At 42.0% G+C, this 17,737-nt stretch overlaps 2 protein-coding genes across 6 annotated transcripts; both read left to right on the top strand.

The window, feature by feature from the left end:
* The first annotated feature begins 1,570 nt into the window (after positions 1–1,570).
* Positions 1,571–6,216, top strand: LOC123181882 (RNA polymerase II C-terminal domain phosphatase-like 4). 2 transcript variants are annotated; one of them, XM_044594287.1, is made up of 8 exons: positions 1,571–1,854; positions 2,584–2,657; positions 3,128–3,261; positions 3,494–3,674; positions 4,603–4,892; positions 5,064–5,252; positions 5,370–5,408; positions 5,512–6,216. In XM_044594287.1, exons 1-8 carry the CDS (start codon positions 1,649–1,651, stop codon positions 5,860–5,862), a joined length of 1,464 nt encoding a protein of 487 aa, XP_044450222.1. In that variant the 5' UTR covers positions 1,571–1,648; the 3' UTR covers positions 5,863–6,216. The 2 variants fall into 2 exon arrangements, with proteins under 2 accessions (XP_044450222.1, XP_044450223.1); XM_044594288.1 differs by having other exon boundaries at positions 3,131–3,261; positions 5,512–6,214.
* A 5,727-nt stretch (positions 6,217–11,943) lies between these two features.
* On the top strand, positions 11,944–16,337 carry LOC123181883 (RNA polymerase II C-terminal domain phosphatase-like 4). 4 transcript variants are annotated; one of them, XM_044594291.1, is made up of 8 exons: positions 11,944–12,199; positions 12,607–12,719; positions 13,423–13,556; positions 13,771–13,951; positions 14,818–15,107; positions 15,268–15,447; positions 15,558–15,596; positions 15,694–16,337. In XM_044594291.1, the coding sequence occupies exons 2-8, from the start codon at positions 12,638–12,640 to the stop codon at positions 16,039–16,041; spliced, it is 1,254 nt and encodes a 417-aa protein (XP_044450226.1). In that variant the 5' UTR covers positions 11,944–12,199; positions 12,607–12,637; the 3' UTR covers positions 16,042–16,337. The 4 variants fall into 4 exon arrangements, with proteins under 4 accessions (XP_044450226.1, XP_044450227.1, XP_044450224.1 ...); XM_044594292.1 differs by having other exon boundaries at positions 13,426–13,556; XM_044594289.1 differs by having other exon boundaries at positions 12,646–12,719.
* The last annotated feature ends 1,400 nt before the right edge of the window (positions 16,338–17,737 follow it).

A 17,737-nucleotide genomic window follows, 5' to 3' on the forward strand; every position in this document is an offset into this window, starting at 1 on the left:
TCTTTCCTTTCCATTTTTACAAATGAGCGGATTTTTGTTTTCAAAATTTGAAAAAAACATGAATTTTTTCTCAAATATGTGACTCTTTTTCTGAATTTCGTGAACTTTTTCCAAATTATAAGCATTTTCCATTTTTTGAACTTTTTTTCAAATTCGTGAACATTTTTCAGTTTTCTGAACTCTTCGAAATTTTGAACTTCTTTTAAATTTGTGAACTTTTTCTCTAATTCGAGCATTGTCTTTCCTAATTTCGTGGATTTTTTTAATATTTGAAATTTTTTGTATTCATGAAATTTATGAATTTTTTTAGTACATGATTTTCTCTGAATTACATGAACTTTTCAAATTCATGAATTCTTTTGAGATCACGAATTTCTGAAAATCATGACTTTTTTAAATCCATGAACCTGTTTTCAAACTCACAAGAAATGGTAGTGATAGGGATCATACCTAATGGGTCGCAGCCCATCTTGAGATCATGCGAGCGACGGTCTCTCTGGAGCGCGTGAACCATTGTATAAGCGCTCCCTCTGTTTTGAAAACATCATACTAGTCATCTTTTCAGGAAGGATATCTTTTTTTTTCAAAAACAAGCAACAATTGTTGCATGTTGTTTCCATTAAGAAGAAAAGAGTTGCATACACAAGATATGTGCATAGCAAGAAACATGCTCGTGTCATCCCAAGAGAGACCTCCACACCGCCACACAAGTCATCCTACATGCCTACTCCTCATAGTGGTCTGCATGATGCCGCTTAGCTTTGATCCACAAACTATACTCGTCTGCCGCTGCCTCGGCCACCCCCTAAACTAGTGAAAGTTTATTGTCAAAGACTCGAGCATTTTCTCTCTAGCCAAATCTTCTGAATACTAACGATCAAAATGTAGCCACATCTTCGCCCTTCATTTGTTTTTGTTTTTTTTGGAATCACAACGCATTTTATTGCATAAGTTCAATGTTTACAGGGATACATAAATGAGCAGGTGGTGCATCAAGCCACACATGCCCGGATATATTGAGAGAAGTAGCCATAGATGCTAGTATATGTCGTACCCATTACAGCCGTGTTGTTTATGGCTAAAAGTACAAGCTCTAAATAATTTGTTTTGCTCTTTGATCTCGTGAAACACAATACAATGTGCTCCGAGGTTCTTTGGCACTTTGATATTCCGGGCGACTCTCAAATAGTCAGTAGCAACATGCACTCTTTCCAGGTCTATGTTCTCGCTCAACGCTAGTGCTTCTTTTTTTGCATACTAGTGTCTTCAGAGTTTCTGATTGTTAGCTTTGGAGCACCACCATTCTAAGTCTCGTAAACCCCAAGCTGCGGCGCAGCAGCAGCAGCAACCAGAAGAGATTTCTTTTTTTCTTTTCTTTTTTCTTTTTGAGAAAACCAGAAGAGATATCTTTTTTTTAGGTGACCAGAGGAGATATCTTTTTTTTTTAGGGATACCAGAAGGGATATCTGGACCAGGCTTACACGGATCTGGGCCTAGGCCTAACCTACGTTCAACCGCAAGCCCAAAGAACCGAACCGCGGCCTTGCAGGTGCCGACCCATATTCCAAGTCCTCCTTTCTTCTCTCGACTTCCCAACCCACCCAAATTGCTCCCCTTCCCCGTCGCCCTCACCGTCGCGGCTTCGATCATGAGCGTCGCCGCCGAGTCCCCGTCGCCGTCCCTATCTTCCCTGAGCGAAGACGAAGATTTCGCTGACATCCTGGACGCGGAGCTCGAGCTCGCCTCTGCCGCTGACTCCGCCTCCCCTGGCGAGCCCCCCGGGTCACCCAGCGACGAGGAGGAGGAGGAGGAGGAGGACTTGGTGGTCGAACTAGACGCCGTAGGGCAGGGAAGGTACGCGCATTCGGTCCTCCGCCCCCGCCTTGTACCAAATCGTTGAGCCTGGCGCCTGGCGGCTTCGGCTCATTCAGCTCCCCTGAAACTGTGAACAGCAGCACATCTAATCAATATAATCAGCTCCCCTGAAATTGCAACAGTGTGGAAAGCCGTCCGTTCAGCATGTGGTAGTTAACGGCCCTTTTCGCCTTGTCTCATCGTTAGCACATGGGTTTATAAGATGAAGTTATGAATAAACATGGTAAATCTGATATGACTTTTAACACAACCTGAAGCTTCAGATGACTAAAACAGGCACTTCTGTAAAACTGTATTGTTCAGGGGAAATGATGTTGGCTCTGCCACCATCATCCCAACAGGCCCAGGTGCAATCCATGAAGTTGTGGTTAATAACTGATCTTATTTTGTTTAATATATATCTAAATTCTGTTCAATCGTTGATTCACGAAAACAATTTGAAGGAAAATTTGACATGATAGGATTATCGTGAGCAAGTGTACGTAGTTGCATAAAATTCATTCATCGCGAAAATTGCCGCATCAAATGGTTTAATGTACCGAGGTAGCAATAGTATGTAATTCTTGATGAGGGACTGAATACTGAGGGGAAGGGGAGAGGCAAGGGATGAATATGGGTTGATGATGTGTTTTCAAAGAACTCTTGATGATTCATTTTGTATATTTTGCACTATGAATCTGACTACTGTCAACTGCATGAAATATGCAGTAACAAAAGGCGTAGACTGGAGGAACATCACCAAGATCAAGGAACAGCAACAAGGCCTGAAGAAGATGCCATTGGTATGCTTGTTAGTCCTGTTTTACAGCCATTGAACTTTAGTAGCTCTTGTACTAAGATTGTTGTTTTAAATTTATGTTTCATATGAGAATGCGACCCTCAGTTTCTGAATGCAATTGCAAGTTTACAGACTCCATTCCATAAGGGGTATATGTTATGATAATTGTCAGTGGGTTCTGTAGTCTCGCGGGGACTTCTGCGATCTCAGGCTCTCAGCCTTTGACTTGCTTGTCTAACTAAATCTTGCCACTCCGTATAATACACAGATGTCACATTCGTTTCTGTATTTCATTAGGACCTTTTGTATGACAAGTTTCTTGTCATTCATCCTACCATTGCTTATGAGCTGTTAAAAAGATGAAAGGAAATAGTAGTTCTACTGCATTCTGGATTCAGCCCAGTTTATCATATCTTGAGCATTGAATGTGCATGATATGGCAAGATATGTGGAATTATTGAACACATGTTGTAGCAGGCTCAGTTAAAGATGCTCAAATCAAGATATGTCCTCCACATCCTGGATTTTTTGGTGGACTATGCTTTAGATGCGGGAAAAGCCAAGACGAAGAAGATGTCCCAGGAATCGCTTTTGGTTACATCCACAAGGTACATAAACCTCTGACTCTCTGTAAACATGAGAGGTATAATGGTGTTTCTTTGTTGCATTTGCCTTGCGTAAATCATAATCATCCATTTTTTGAAACCAATGTCATATTTTTTTGAAACCAACGGCACTCTAATGTGTTCTGATATTTTCAGAGTTATATTGCTGTTTCTACTTATCCTTGCAAAGTACCTTCAGTGTTTTCTTGGATTTTGAAGAACTATTTAAATGCAGGTTTTGAGGCTAGGTACTTCAGAAATGGATAGGCTACGTGGATCCGAAGTGAAGAATCTGTTGCGTGAAAGAAAGCTGGTACTTATTTTAGATCTGGATCATACACTGATTAACTCAACCAGACTTCATGATATTTCTTCTGCTGAGATGGACCTGGGAATTCAATCTGCTGCATCAAAAAGTAAGTTGTATCTATTAGCATTAAATTTTGAGAACTCTTAGCTGTTTCTATACACGGTGCGATATTTTATGGATATGAACATGGCGGCACTGCCTCTGTGCAACATAGATGCGACTCTGCTATGCGTGAAATCATCTCATTTCAGTGTAAATATATTTGAAATTAATTAAAATCTTCAGGGAAAGGAAATTATAGATAGATCTTTTGTTCACCAGTTTCACTACATTGCAAATTTGTAACATGTACGGACACTATGTTCGAATCAGTGGTCAAAGTTGCTTGAGAAAAAGGATATGATCTTAGGTTTACCTTGAAGTATTATTACAACTTTAACCAACAATTTTGTGCCATCAGATAGAGTGACACCATAAAAATGAATAGTTAATGTTGTGTCGTTGTTCATGGTGACTTTCTCTGTTTAGATTGTATCCTTACAGTTTGATTTAGAGATTAAAATTTTCCAGGAAGATAGTCATCTTTGGTGCCTCATCATTGCTTATTTTGATAGAATAGTGGGTTCAATGCAGTTTGCACCACTTAGTATACTGTTCTATGGGTCAACCTCAATTGTTTTTGTTGACGTCAACAAGTAGACTGATAATGATAGAATAAAATCAACACTTTTTATACGACGAAAGTAGCTGTCTTGCAATACTTTGTTCCAGTGCACATCAGACTTCCATTTTGTATAGTTGTTTTCTCCCACCTCAGCATACTTGCTTTCATTCTTGTTGAAACACTTTGTTATCCAGTAATAATTTATAGCTATACTTGTGGTTTCCAATGTATGTCGGACTTCCATTTTATATATTTGTTTTCTCGCACCTCAACTTACTGGCTTTCATGCTTATTGAAACCATTTGTTATTTATTTATCCAGTAATTTGTACCTATACTTGTGGTAAACCACTGACATTCCCTAAATGCAGATGATCCTGACGGAAGCTTGTTCACATTACAAGGAATGCATATGCTTACAAAGTTGAGACCCTTTGTCCGTAAATTTTTGGAAGAAGCAAGCAGTATGTTTGAGATGTATATCTATACCATGGGCGACAAGGCTTATGCAGTCGAAATAGCAAAGCTTCTTGACCCTGGCAATGTCTATTTTGATTCAAAAGTGATTTCTAACGCTGACTGCACTCAGCGGCACCAGAAAGGTCTTGATGTGGTTCTCGGAGCTGACAGTGTCGCAGTCATTCTTGATGACACTGAATATGTAAGTGTTTTTGTTTGGTGAACATGTTTGATATGCATTTAGTTTATTGCTACGTTGGTTGGTTCCACATGAAGACTTCACAGTATGATTATTCATTGCCAGTTTTACAAGATTTATTATTGATTTCATCTATATGACTGCAGCTAACCTGAATGGTACTACTTTTTTCAGGTCTGGCAGAAGCATAAAGAAAACCTGATTCTGATGGAGAGATATCATTATTTTGCTGCGAGCTGTCGCCAGTTTGGTTTTAGCAACCAATCTTTGTCAGAGATGATGCAAGATGAAAGGGAGAGCGATGGTGCTCTGGCTACAATTCTGAATGTCCTGAAGCGCATACACACGATTTTCTTTGACTCGGTAGGTTACTTACTGTTTTATCAGAGTTTATCATCCTGTTGCCTTACACTGTCTTCTCCCTGTGCATAAACCTCCGTAAGCGTTTAACCATATGCTTCTGCGCTATCTCTTCTGTAGGGTGTTGAAACTGCTCTTTCTTCTCGAGACGTAAGACAGGTAGGTTTTGACCGTGTCGGTGTGACATTGTCTCATTAGTCTGTTGTAGATTTTGTTTGGTGACTATGCTGTTGCCTGTGCTTACGGATCTTCTCCGTGACAGGTAATCAAGAGGGTGCGGCAGGAAGTACTCCAGGGCTGCAAGCTGGTGTTCAGTCGAGTGTTCCCGTCTGATTGCCATCCGCAGGATCAGATAATGTGGAAGATGGCCGAGCAGCTGGGCGCCGTCTGCTGCTCGGAGGTGGATCCCAGCGTTACCCATGTGGTCGCCGTGCATGCCGGAACGGAGAAGGCCCGCTGGGCTGCTGTCAACAAGAAGTTTTTGCTCCACCCCCGCTGGATCGAGGCCTGCAATTATCGTTGGCACCGCCAGCCGGAGGAAGATTTCCCTGTACCTGGCCTAAAGGAGGACAAGGGCAAGGAAAAAGTTACAGAAGATGCCACCTGCAATTGAGTAACTGACTCGTGTGGATTTTATATACGCAGCTGATTGACTGAGCCCCTGAAATGGCTGATTAACCGAGAGGTCTTGATTGACAACAAGTTCGTAAGCGTGTTCCTGACATACACGGTAGGTCTGTAGCGACGCAATTATATACTGTATATCGTAGATTCTTATACTTTTACTCTCACGGAATAGGAAGTGCATCATTTTAAGATATGATCTCCCTGATGCGTATGTTATTTATGGTACTACATCCATTTCAGGCCTGCTGGTCTGAATCTCGTTTCAGCCATGTCAATAGATGGCAGTTGAGCGAATGACAAGCTCTGTTCTGCAGCTTTCTGAAAGCATATATTTCATTTTTTTATGGGTATTGCAAATGGCCGCAATACTTGGACACGGCCTCTTGGATGATGTACCATCGATGGTTGAGCGACTTTAACCCATGCTTGCGGATGAGTTCGTCGGCGTAGGGACTCGAAATGCTTGTGCTCATGAAACCAAGTATGAATGTTTGACCAAAATGTTGTGCCTTTTTGCTCCGCGTCATGGAACTGATCATCCCCCCTCATGTTAAAGCTTTCTCCTATATTCTTTTTCGGATCAGCAGCAAATCCATCCGGATCAAGGTCATCTCCACCGTCCTTCTCACTGTAAATTGAATTTAGTTCACTGAAATAGAGTGAACTACTTTTTAAAAAATTAGTTCACTAATTTTTTAATTATAAAAATGATTTCCCCTTTTTCATAAAAGATCCACCGCCTCGACAACCGTTAGATCTGGCCTTATCAAACGACCCAGCTCCATCCTCACTAGTGCAACAAAGACGATGTTGCAGAAACCTTTACAACAGTGCTCATGTTGCAGAAACATTTGTAACCGAGTTTTTTTTTCAGCTTCATCTTTTCGCAACAGAGATGATGTTGCAGAAAGAACTTTTGCAACATGGATGATATTGCAGAATTTTCTGCAAGAAAGGATGTTGCAGCGCGCCATCGCCGTTGCCGTCGCTTTTTGCAACTCCGTCGTTGTTGCAGAAACTTGTCGGCGTGCATCCACACGGCCTGGCGGGCATGGGGGGCTTCCACTTCGCGAGGCGGACCCGATGGTGTTATGGCGCTGGTCCTGCACCCGCTTCGTCGCCGGCTACGGGGACCTCCGGCTGGGATCACGCCGCGGCGAAGGAGGCATGGCTCTTCCCGTCGGCACCTGGGTGGCTCCGGCGACGACCGCTCGGGTCCGACCTCCCTGGTCGCCCCGCCATGGTCGGGGAGGCCACAGCTGGCGAAGGTTGTGTCGTTGTCGTTGCCCTCCCTCACGTGGTTCCTTCCTGGTGGGTCTACAACAAATTGCTTGTTGCGGTCTGTCTTTTCAAACTGGTGCTCAGTTGCAAGAATATATGTGGCTAGCATTTCAGTGGGGATAAGCGGTGGCACGAGCCCATGAAGATGTGTGGCAGACGTAAGACGCGGCGGATGTTAGCGGAAAGATCGGTCGGTTGATCACTAGCTTTTCCCTTTTTCATACCGGTACGCATCTGTTTTTGAGAAACAACGAGAAAGTCAGGGTTTTTTCCCATCGAAACAGTTCATTCGTTAAGCAGTTCAGCTGTGGTATCCCTAGCCCACTAGAAAATTTTATATACACATGAAAAGGAGGGGGGGAACCCAAGACCGCTTCAATATATGCAAGCTTTTCAAGATACCTTGACTGATTGTGACTTAGTTGATATGGGCTATAACGGTGAAAAGTTTACCTGGCATCGTGGATTAATTAGGGAGAGGTTGGACAGGGGAGTCTGTAATCCCGGCTGGTCTCAGCTTTTCCCGAATGCTGCTGTACAAAATTTGGAGTACAATCACTCAGATCATCGACCACTGCTACTAGACACTCAATTTTTGGTAGCAGATAATCATATCCGAGATGGTAGACGTGCTTTTGAAGCTAGATGGTTGCATGAAAAAGAATTTTCAGAGAAGGTACAGCAAGCATGGGATGACGCACAGATTTATGCTACAGGCAATGGCGTGATGGCAAAACTTGAGTACATGCACGCGTCATTCATGACTGGGATCAGCGAGTTTTGAAGCAGCCTAAGAAACGACTTCGCAAAGCACAACGGGAGCTTGATCAGGTCCTTAGTGGCCCGGTTAGTGTTGAATCAGAGGCAAAAAAGGAGGAGTTGTCCGATCTGGTGGAGTTTTTGTTAGAACTTGAAGAAATCAGTGCTTTACAAAAATCAAGGGTGAGCTGGCTGAAGTTTGGGGATCGGAACACGGGATTTTTTTCATAGTTTTGCGTCTGCAAGAAGAAAATGTAACAGAATTTCATGTCTAAAAGATGACATGGGCCAATGGCTGGAAGGTACAAGTGCGATTAATCCTCTCATTCATTCTTATTTCACTAATTTCTTCATGTCTGAGGTGTATGAGACAGATCCTAATTTCCTTGCAAAAGTGAAAGAAAAGGTTACTGTCCAAATGAATGAGATGCTGCTTAATCCTTATTCACCGGAGGAGGTTAAAAAAGCCATTGATAGTATTGGTGATCTTAAGGCCCTGGGATCGGATGGGCTACATGCCATCTTTTATAAAAAATATTGGCATGTCTTCGGGGACAATATTGCTAATGAAGTTCTTCAGGCACTCAACTCAGGCCGAATCGATTACTCAATTTCGTCCTATAAGGCTTTGTAATGTTATCTACAAGATAATATCTAAGACGCTTGCTAATCGATTGGAGACCATTCTGCCTGAGATCATTTCAGAAACACAGAGTACTTTTGTGCCTGGTAGATTAATAACTGATAATATTTTGGTAGCTTATGAGTGTGTCCATAAAATCAAGAACAAGAGAAACAGGCAATCAAGACTCTGTGCCGTTAAGTTGGACATGCATAAAGCATATGACAGAGTTGGATGGGTCTTTTTGAGGAATATGATGCTGAAATTGGATTTGATGGCCAGTGGGTGAATTTAATTATGAATTGTGTTTCTTGAGTGAAATATACAACCAGGTATAATTCTCAGGAGACAGAAGGAGTCACACCAACAAGGGGCCTTCGACAAGGGGACCCTTTATCGTCGTACTTATTTCTCTTGTGTGCAGAAGGTCTATCTAGTATACTGCAGTTTGAAGAAGAAGCTGGTGGCATTGATGGGGTTAGGATGTGTAGAAATGCACCGTCAGTCTCACACCTTTTATTTGCTGATGATTCCCTAATCCTCATGATGGCGGATATGTTAAATGCAGCTTCCTTACAGCAGGCACTAGATGATTATTGCACTAACTCTGGCCAATTGGTGAGTAGATCAAAATCAAGCATATTCTTTAGCCCTAATACCAGTGTGGTGACGAGGGAAGAAATTTGTCTAGAATTACATATTGACACTGAAGCACTCTCAGATAAATATTTAGGCCTACCGGCTCTGGTAGGAGCAAAGAGGAGTGATTGCTTCAAGCATTTTGTTGAGAGAATCAAAGAAATAATTGGTGTTTGGATGGCCAAGCTTTTATCAGTGGGCGGTAAAGAATTGTTGTTGAAAGCAGTTCCTCAAGATATTCCTGTGTTTGCCATGTCGGTGTTTAATATCCCTAAGGGGGTCTGTAAGGACATAACAGACCTCATAGCACAGTTTTGGTGGGGAGGCGATGGAGACAAGAAAAGTATGCACTGGTATGCCTGGTGGAAACTATGTATTCCAAAGAAGATGTGAGGAATGGGGTTTCGAGACCTTCACTCTTTTAATCTGGCCTTGCTAGCTAAGCAGTGTTGGAGATTGATAACTAGTCCAGATTCCCTTTGTGCTAAGATGTTGCGTGCTAAGTATTATCCGCATGGCAATTTATTATTGGCTAGACCAAAAAATGGCTCCTCTTTTACTTGGCAAAGTTTGGTAGCGGGGCTGCAAACATTTAAAAGGGGCAATATTTGGCGCATTGGTGATGGTAGCAAGGTTAATATTTGGACTGATCCATGGATTCCATCTAGTCCAGACCGTCATATAATCATGCAAAGGGGTCAAACTTTAATCTCCAAGGTATCAGACCTAATTGATCCGACAAATGGAGAATGGGATGAAGTACTGATTAGAGCTATATTCAATCCAGTGGATGCTAGGAGGATTCTCCAAATTCCTTTGAATTATGAGGCTTTTGAAGATTTTATTGCTTGTCATCACACCCGAACTGGTATTTTTTCGGTGAAAACTGCATACCACGCAGAATGGGCACATAAATTCAGAGGCAATCGAACTGGTCCTGGTCCATCAGTTGACAATCCGATTTGGAACAAGATTTGGCAGCTTGAGGTCCCATGGAAAGTACAAATATTTTGCTGGAGAAGTTTGCATGGAGTGGTCCCAGTTCGATCAATCCTAGCGAACAGACATATCCCAACATCCGGCGAGTGTCCGATCTGTCAGCAAGGAGCCGAAGATATCCGCCATCTTCGGTTTCTATGTAAACCAGCTGTTGAGATATGGCAAAGATTGGGTATATACGATATTATAGTTGATGCACTAGTGATTGACCGATCAGGTTCGGCCATTCTGGAATATCTATTGATGTCCACTTCAGGTTCACTACCGCATGCTTCTAGTGTTGGGATTGGAGAAGCAGTTGCTACTGCAGGTTGGTACATCTGGTGGGTTAGAAGGCAGATCACTAATGGAGAGAGGGTACCATCAGCGGGGAAGTGTGTCGCATCTATCATTTCAATTGCTGCAAATGCTACACGAAAAGTTTCTTTGTTGCCGGATGTGGAGAAGAGATGGACCAAGCCTGAACTACGTTTTGTGAAGCTGAATGTAGATGCTGCGTACCATGCGGACGAAGGAGCTGGAGCTGCAGCGGCTATATTACGCGACATCAGGGGTAATTTTATTGTTGCGTCATGCATATACTACCCTATAGCTGCTAATGCTGTTACATCTGAAGCTGTGGCAATGAGGGATGGTCTAGCTTTTGCTAACACCATGGGATTTCATGCTATTGAAGTGGAATCAGATTCTTTGGAGGTAATCAATTTTTGCACTGGACATGATCATTGGTGGGATGCTGCAACAGCAATATATGCGGAAATCTTAGACTTGGCTACGGATGTAGGGAAGGTCAATTTTATGCATTGTTTTAGAGAGGCTAATAGTGTTGCTCATGAGCTAGCTCAATTTAGTTTTTATAATAAAGTTTCTAGTATTTGGGATGGTGATCCCCCTAGTTTCCTCCTCGGTAAACTAGCCGATGATGTAAACATTTTGTTGAGTTAATAAAACTAGCCATGATGGTCTTCCCTAAAAAGAAGTCCTGGTGCTCGCAGTTATTCCTGGATTTATTTCAGTATTTTCGGCGATGCGCATTCAATGGGAGGAGACGTTCCCGTCAATGACGAGGCGCCTACGGTAATTTCGTAAATTTCAGGATGATATGCTGGCTCGGTCTTTCGAAGATGCTCATAGGATAGGGCTGGTCATAATGGGAGTATCATAAGCAGTATCATGCATGCCAAGTAGACTTTTTGGATGATGTGGCACACAATTAAATGAGGAAAGACAGGGTGTGGTATCATATCATGATACCGTATCATATTAAATGTTGTACTACTTTGTGTCATGCATGAAATTAATAAGACAACCTAAGATACTAACTTATAATATTGTGTATTACGGAGATAGTATCATATACTAGTATCTATGATACTAATATATGATACTCTCCATTACAACCAGCCTTAGGATGTGCGTGTGTGTTCATAGGGATGAGTGTATGCGCATGTATATAAGCGTTTGCATCTGTACCGTGTTAAAAAAGCTCAAAGAATAAAGAAAAAGCTCAAAGAATAAAAAACATAAATAGTTCAATGAAACAGATTCTCTATGAACCGAACGACAAACGAATCGAAACCGGTGTAGCTAGTTCTCAGTCGAGTGAGACTTAAAGTGATATAACATGCGAGAGAAAAAAACTGAAGAGAACATTTTGCACGAACCTGGGCCAGTCCTAACCGACGTTCAACGGCAGCCGCCTTGCTGCGGGTGCCGCGACCCCATATTCCAAGTCTTACTTCCTTCTCCCAAGTCCCCACCCACCCACCCAAATTGCTCCCTACCCCGGTCGCCCTCACCTCGCGGCTTCGATCATGAGCGTCGCCGCCGAGTCACCGTCGCCGTCCCTGCCTTCCCTCAGCGAAGGCGACGATTTCGCCGACATCCTGGACGCGGAGCTCGAGCTCGCCTCTGCCGCTGACTCCGCCTCCCGTGGCGAGCCCCCTGGGTCACCCAGCGACGACGAAGCGGAGGAGGATGAGGAGGATTTGGTGCTCGAACTAGATGCCGTAGGGCAGGGAAGGTACCTCCGCCCTCCCATCGTTAGCAAATGGGTTTATAAGATGAAGTTATGGCTAAACATGGTAGTAAATCTGATGTGTCTTAACACCACCTGAAGCTTCAGATGACAAAACAGACACTTTTGTATATTATTCAGTGGAAATGATGTTGGCTCTGCCAACATCATCCCAACAGGTCTAGGTACAATCCATGAAGTTATGATTAATACTTGATCTTATTTTGTTAAATATCTATCTAAATTGTGTTCAGTCATTCATTCGCAAAAACAATTTGAAGGAAAATGTGACATGATAGGGTTGCCGTGAGCAAGTATTGTGGGTACTTACATAAAGTTCGTTCATCCTGAAAATTGCTGCATAAAGTGGTTCAATGCACTGAGGTTGCAATGGTATGTATTTGTGGATGAAGGACTGAATCTGGCTACTGTCAACTGCATTAAATGTGCAGTCACAAAAGGTGTAGAGTGGCGGAACAGCACCAAGATCAAGGAACAGCAACAAGGCCTGAAGAAGATGCCATTGGTATGCTTGTTAGGGCCTGTTTGGATTGTGACTATCTTTGCCACATATTGCCACACTATTTTGCCACACATGCCTTACTTGAGGTGCTCAAATTCTTAGCCACACTTTTTGTATCTATGAAATGTGGGGTTTACTGCTAATAAAAGAACTGTGCCTTAGTTGTGGCATGAACTTAACACACACCTAACTTGGTCAAACTTGCCTAAGTTGAGGTGTGGCAAGTTGTGGCTTGGAACCAAAGGAGCCCCTTAGTCTTGTTCTGCAGCCATTGAACTTTAGTAGCTCATGTACATAGATTGTGGTGTTAAATTTATTTTTTATATGAGATCTTCAGTTTGAATGCAACTGTAAGTTTACAGACTCCATTCCGTAAGGGGTATATGTTATGATAATTGTCAGTGAGTTCTGTAGGCTCATGGGTACTTATGCGATCTCAGGCTCTCAGCCTTTGACTTGCTTGTCTAACTAAATCTTGCCACTCCGTATAATGCACATATGATGTCACGTATGTTTCTGTATTTCATTAGGCCTTCTGTTTGACAAGTTTCTTATCATACATCCTACCATGGTTTATGAGGTGTTAAAAAAATGAAAGGAAATATTACTTCTACTGCATTCTGGATTCGGCTCAGTTTATCATATCTTGAGTATTGAATGTGCATGATATGGCAAGATATGTGGAATTATTGAACACATGTTGTAGCAGGCTCAGTTAAAGATGCTCAAATCAAGATATGTCCTCCACATACTGGATTTATTGGTGGACTTTGCTATATATGCGGGAAAAACCAAGACGAAGAAGATTTTACAGGAGTCCCTTTTGGTTACATCGCTGAGGTATGTACATAAACCTCCGACTCTCTCTGTAAACATGTGAGGTATAATGGTGTTTCTTTATTGCATTTCCCTTGCGTAAGTCATAATCACCCATCTTGAAACCAATGTTATTCTAATATATTCTGAGATTTTCAGAATTATATCACCGTTTCTACTTATCCTTGCAAAGTACCTTCAGTGTTTTCTTGGATTCTGAACCACTATTTAAATGCAGGGTTTGAGGCTAAGTAATTCAGAAATGGACAGGCTAAGTGGATCTGAAGTGAAGAATCTGTTGCGTGAAAGAAAACTGGTGCTTATTTTAGATTTGGATCATACATTGATTAACTCAACCAGACTCCATGATATTTCTGCTGCTGAGATGGACCTGGGAATTCAATCTGCTGCATCAAAAAGTAAGTTGTATCTATTTGCATTAAATTTTGAGAACTCTTAGCTGTTTCTATACACGGTGTGATATTTTATGAATGTGAACATGGCGGCACTGCCTCTGCAAAATAGATGTGACTCTGCTTTGAGTGAAATCATCTCATTTCAGTTTTCCACTAATATATTTGAAATTATTCAATATTTTCAGAGAATGGAAATGATAGATTTGTTGTTCACTCGTTTCACCACATTGCAAATTTGTAACATGTACGGATACTTTATGTCCGAATCAGTGATCAAAGTGGCTTGACAAAAAGTATATGATCTTAGATTTTCCTTGAAGTATTAACCAACAATTTTGTGCCATCACCCATCAGATAGAGTGACACCATAAAAAGGGATAGTTAATGTCATATCGTTGGTCATGGTTATTCTCTCTGTTTAGATTTGTACTCCCATCCCAAAATAAGTGACTCAACTTTGTACTAACTTTGTACTAACTTTGTACTAACGCTTATTTTGGGAGGAGGGAGTATTTTCCAGGAAGATAGTCATCTTTGGTGCCTCATCATTGCTTATTTTCATACAATAGTGGGTTTGATGCAGTTTGCACCACTTCGTATTGCTGTTATCTACGGGTCAACCTTTCAATTGTTTTGTTGACGTCAATGAGTAGACTGATGATGATAGTATAAAATCAACACTTTTTATACGACGAAAGTAGCTGTCTTGCAGTACTTAGTTCCACTGTATGTCAGACTTCCGTTTTATACAATGTAGTTGTTTTCTCCCACCTCAACTTACTTGCTTTCATTCTTGTTGAAACCTTTTGTTACTTATCCAGTAATAATGTATATACTTGTGGTAAACCACTGACGTTCCCTAAATGCAGATGATCCAGACAGAAGCTTGTTCACCTTACAAGGGATGTGTATGCTTACAAAGTTGAGACCCTTTGTCCGTAAATTTTTGGAAGAAGCAAGCAATATGTTTGAGATGTATATCTACACCATGGGTTTCAAGGCTTATGCAATCGAAATAGCAAAGCTTCTTGACCCTGGCAATGTCTATTTTGATTCAAAAGTGATTTCTAACTCTGACTGCACTCAGCAGCACCAGAAAGGTCTTGATGTGGTTCCTGGAGCTGACAGTCTTGCAGTGGTTCTTGATGACACTGAGTATGTAAGTGTTTTTATTTGGTGAACATGTTTGGTATGCATTTAGTTTATCGCTAAGTTGGTTGGTTCCACATGAAGACTTCAGTATAATCATTCGTTGCCAGTTTTACAAGATTTCTCATTGATGTCATTTAGTTTATCGCTAAATGGTACCTTTTTTTCAGGTCTGGCAGAAGCATAAAGAAAACCTGATTCTGATGGAGAGATATCATTATTTCGCTGCGAGCTGTCGACATAGCGGCCAATCTTTGTCAGAGTTGATGCAGGATGAAAGGGAGAGCGATGGTGCTCTGGCTACAATTCTGGATGTCCTGAAGCGCATACACACGATTTTCTTTGACTTGGTAGGCTACTTGCAGTTTTATCAGAGTTTATCATCCTGTTGCTTTACAGTCTTTGTGCATAAACCTCTGTAAGCGTTTAACCATTTGCTTCTGCACTATCTCTTCTGTAGGGTGTTGGAACTGCTCTTTCTTCTCGAGACGTAAGACCGGTAGGTTTTGACCGTGTCTGTGACATGGTCTCATTTGTTGTTGTAGATTTTTGTTTGGTGACTATATTGTTGCGTGTGCTTACGCATCTCCTTATAGGTAATCAAGAGGATGCGGCAGGAAGTACTGCAGGGCTGCAAACTGGTCTTCAGTCGAGTGTTCCCGTCCGATTGCCGGCCGCAGCATCAGATAATGTGGAAGATGGCCGAGCAGCTGGGCGCCGTCTGCTGCTCGGAGGTGGATCCCAGCGTTACGCATGTGGTCGCCGTGCATGCCGGAACGGAGAAGGCCCGCTGGGCTGTCAAACACAAGAAGTTTTTGCTCCACCCCCGCTGGATCGAAGCCTGCAATTATCGCTGGCACCGCCAGCCGGAGGAAGATTTCCCTGTACCTGGCCTAAAGGAGGACAAGGGCAAGGAAAAAGTTGCAGAGATTGCCCACCTGTAACTGAGTATAACTGACTCATGTAGATAAGAGTATACGCAGTTGATTAACTGAGAGGTCTTGATTAACTACATGTTCGCAACCGTGATCCTGACTTACCAGACCCTCTGGGCTAATCGCTGCAATAATATTCAGAAACGGGAATTACTAAATGACTGGGCCTCTACGTTGTTTCGTCTATCTGAGAGATTATAGACCTTTTTCTCTATGCTTTGTAATTTCTTCTCTCTTACCCCTGTCTGTAACTCTGTTCTCGTGTAACCGCTCCTCAATTGGTAATAAAGTTCAGGTAGGCGTAAGCCCGCTGTTGACGCGTAAAAAAAAACAAGCTATATATATAGACTATATATATCTTGGGTTCTTACTCGCGCCGAATAGGAAGTGTAGCATTTTAAGATATGATCTTCCTGTTGCGTATGTTTTTTATGAACATGTTCTGCTGCCTGGTGGTCTGAATCTCTTATCAGCCATAACAATAGTTAACAGTTGAACCAGTGACTAGCTCTGCTCTGAAGCTTTTTGAAAGCATGTATTAGTACTTTCTTCTTGCCGGTGAAAGCATGCATTATTTCTTTGTGGAAAAAAGTCTAGTTAGGACATGCAGTGCGATACAAGGAGTAGTCCCTCTGTTTCATATTTTAGTGTGAGCATCTTAATTTTATCTAGCAATCCAATCTCCTCTTTTATAGGTGCTTAGAAAATATATAATCTGGAGTAGTCCCTCTGTTTCATATTTTAGTGTCGCTGATTTAGTACAAGGAGTACTACTACTACTTGTTTAATATATAAGCTCACCTCTTAAATATTTGTGTCTCCTGCCGTCTCATTGGGATGTTAGGGGTTTTTGTCATGTAACGAGATTTGGTATTAGGTACCTCAGATTTATGCAAGGGTTCAACGCGACGACTGCGACTCCAACACGCTGATTTTTAGGGGCACGTGTACGAAGACTTCCCAGCCAGTGACGGAGCCAGGTAGAAACTGTTGGGGGGAGGGGCGGGGGCAAGTCTAAAACATAAGTGTTTGAGGGTGCAAAATGCTAAAAAAAGTTCTAGTCTAAGCCCCTCCTCGAAAATTTTCCTCACTGTTTGGTACAAAGTTGGGGGGCCACAGCCACCTCCAGAGCTGTACATAGCTCCGTCGGTGTTTTAGTTGTCATTGATAATGTTAAGCCGTCTCCAATAAAAGATCGGCGTGTTGGCGGCTTGTTCTGACGGCAGTAGTGGTCGTTCAGTGGTCTTATAATCTTGATGTAAGTTTTATTATGTTTCATATGCCTTGTACTGTTGGTGAACTTCTATAGTAAATGTGATCCTTTTTGTGGAAAAAGAAATCAGACGTTGGGTACCAGATTGGAAACCAAACACGCATGATTAGTACTTCCTCTGTATATTTTTATAAGATCATTACTCTAGATCTAAACGATCTTATAAAAATTCAGAGAGAGAGTAGCATTTATGTTTATAACTAGCAAAATGCCCATGCGTTGCATGGAACATCAAGATGCATATGTACGAGTAGTTTATCTTGTGGGAGATAAAGATGAACGAGGCAAGGCCTTATCTGTAAATGTGGAGAGAGGTGCGGATATCTTTTGTAAAATTGTCATAGTTTGCTCTTTATCCGTCAGATATAGATCAGACGGTCTATATTACAAGATGGCAGGCACACCATCATCACCAATTCGGTTTTTTATAAG

Source organism: Triticum aestivum, chromosome 1D (assembly GCF_018294505.1).
Source record: "Triticum aestivum cultivar Chinese Spring chromosome 1D, IWGSC CS RefSeq v2.1, whole genome shotgun sequence".
NCBI classification, from domain to species: domain Eukaryota; kingdom Viridiplantae; phylum Streptophyta; class Magnoliopsida; order Poales; family Poaceae; genus Triticum; species Triticum aestivum.

Excerpts from the sequence above, each read along its gene's own strand:
- LOC123181882 (XM_044594287.1), top strand. The coding sequence starts at position 1,649 with ATGAGCGTCGCCGCCGAGTCCCCGTCGCCGTCCCTATCTTCCCTGAGC. Across the intron at positions 3,675-4,602 it reads TCAATCTGCTGCATCAAAAA|ATGATCCTGACGGAAGCTTG; the intron begins GTAAGTTGTATC and ends CCCTAAATGCAG. Across the intron at positions 4,893-5,063 it reads TTCTTGATGACACTGAATAT|GTCTGGCAGAAGCATAAAGA; the intron begins GTAAGTGTTTTT and ends TACTTTTTTCAG.
- LOC123181883 (XM_044594289.1), top strand. The coding sequence starts at position 11,991 with ATGAGCGTCGCCGCCGAGTCACCGTCGCCGTCCCTGCCTTCCCTCAGC. Across the intron at positions 12,720-13,422 it reads GCCTGAAGAAGATGCCATTG|CAGGCTCAGTTAAAGATGCT; the intron begins GTATGCTTGTTA and ends CACATGTTGTAG. Across the intron at positions 15,108-15,267 it reads TTCTTGATGACACTGAGTAT|GTCTGGCAGAAGCATAAAGA; the intron begins GTAAGTGTTTTT and ends CCTTTTTTTCAG.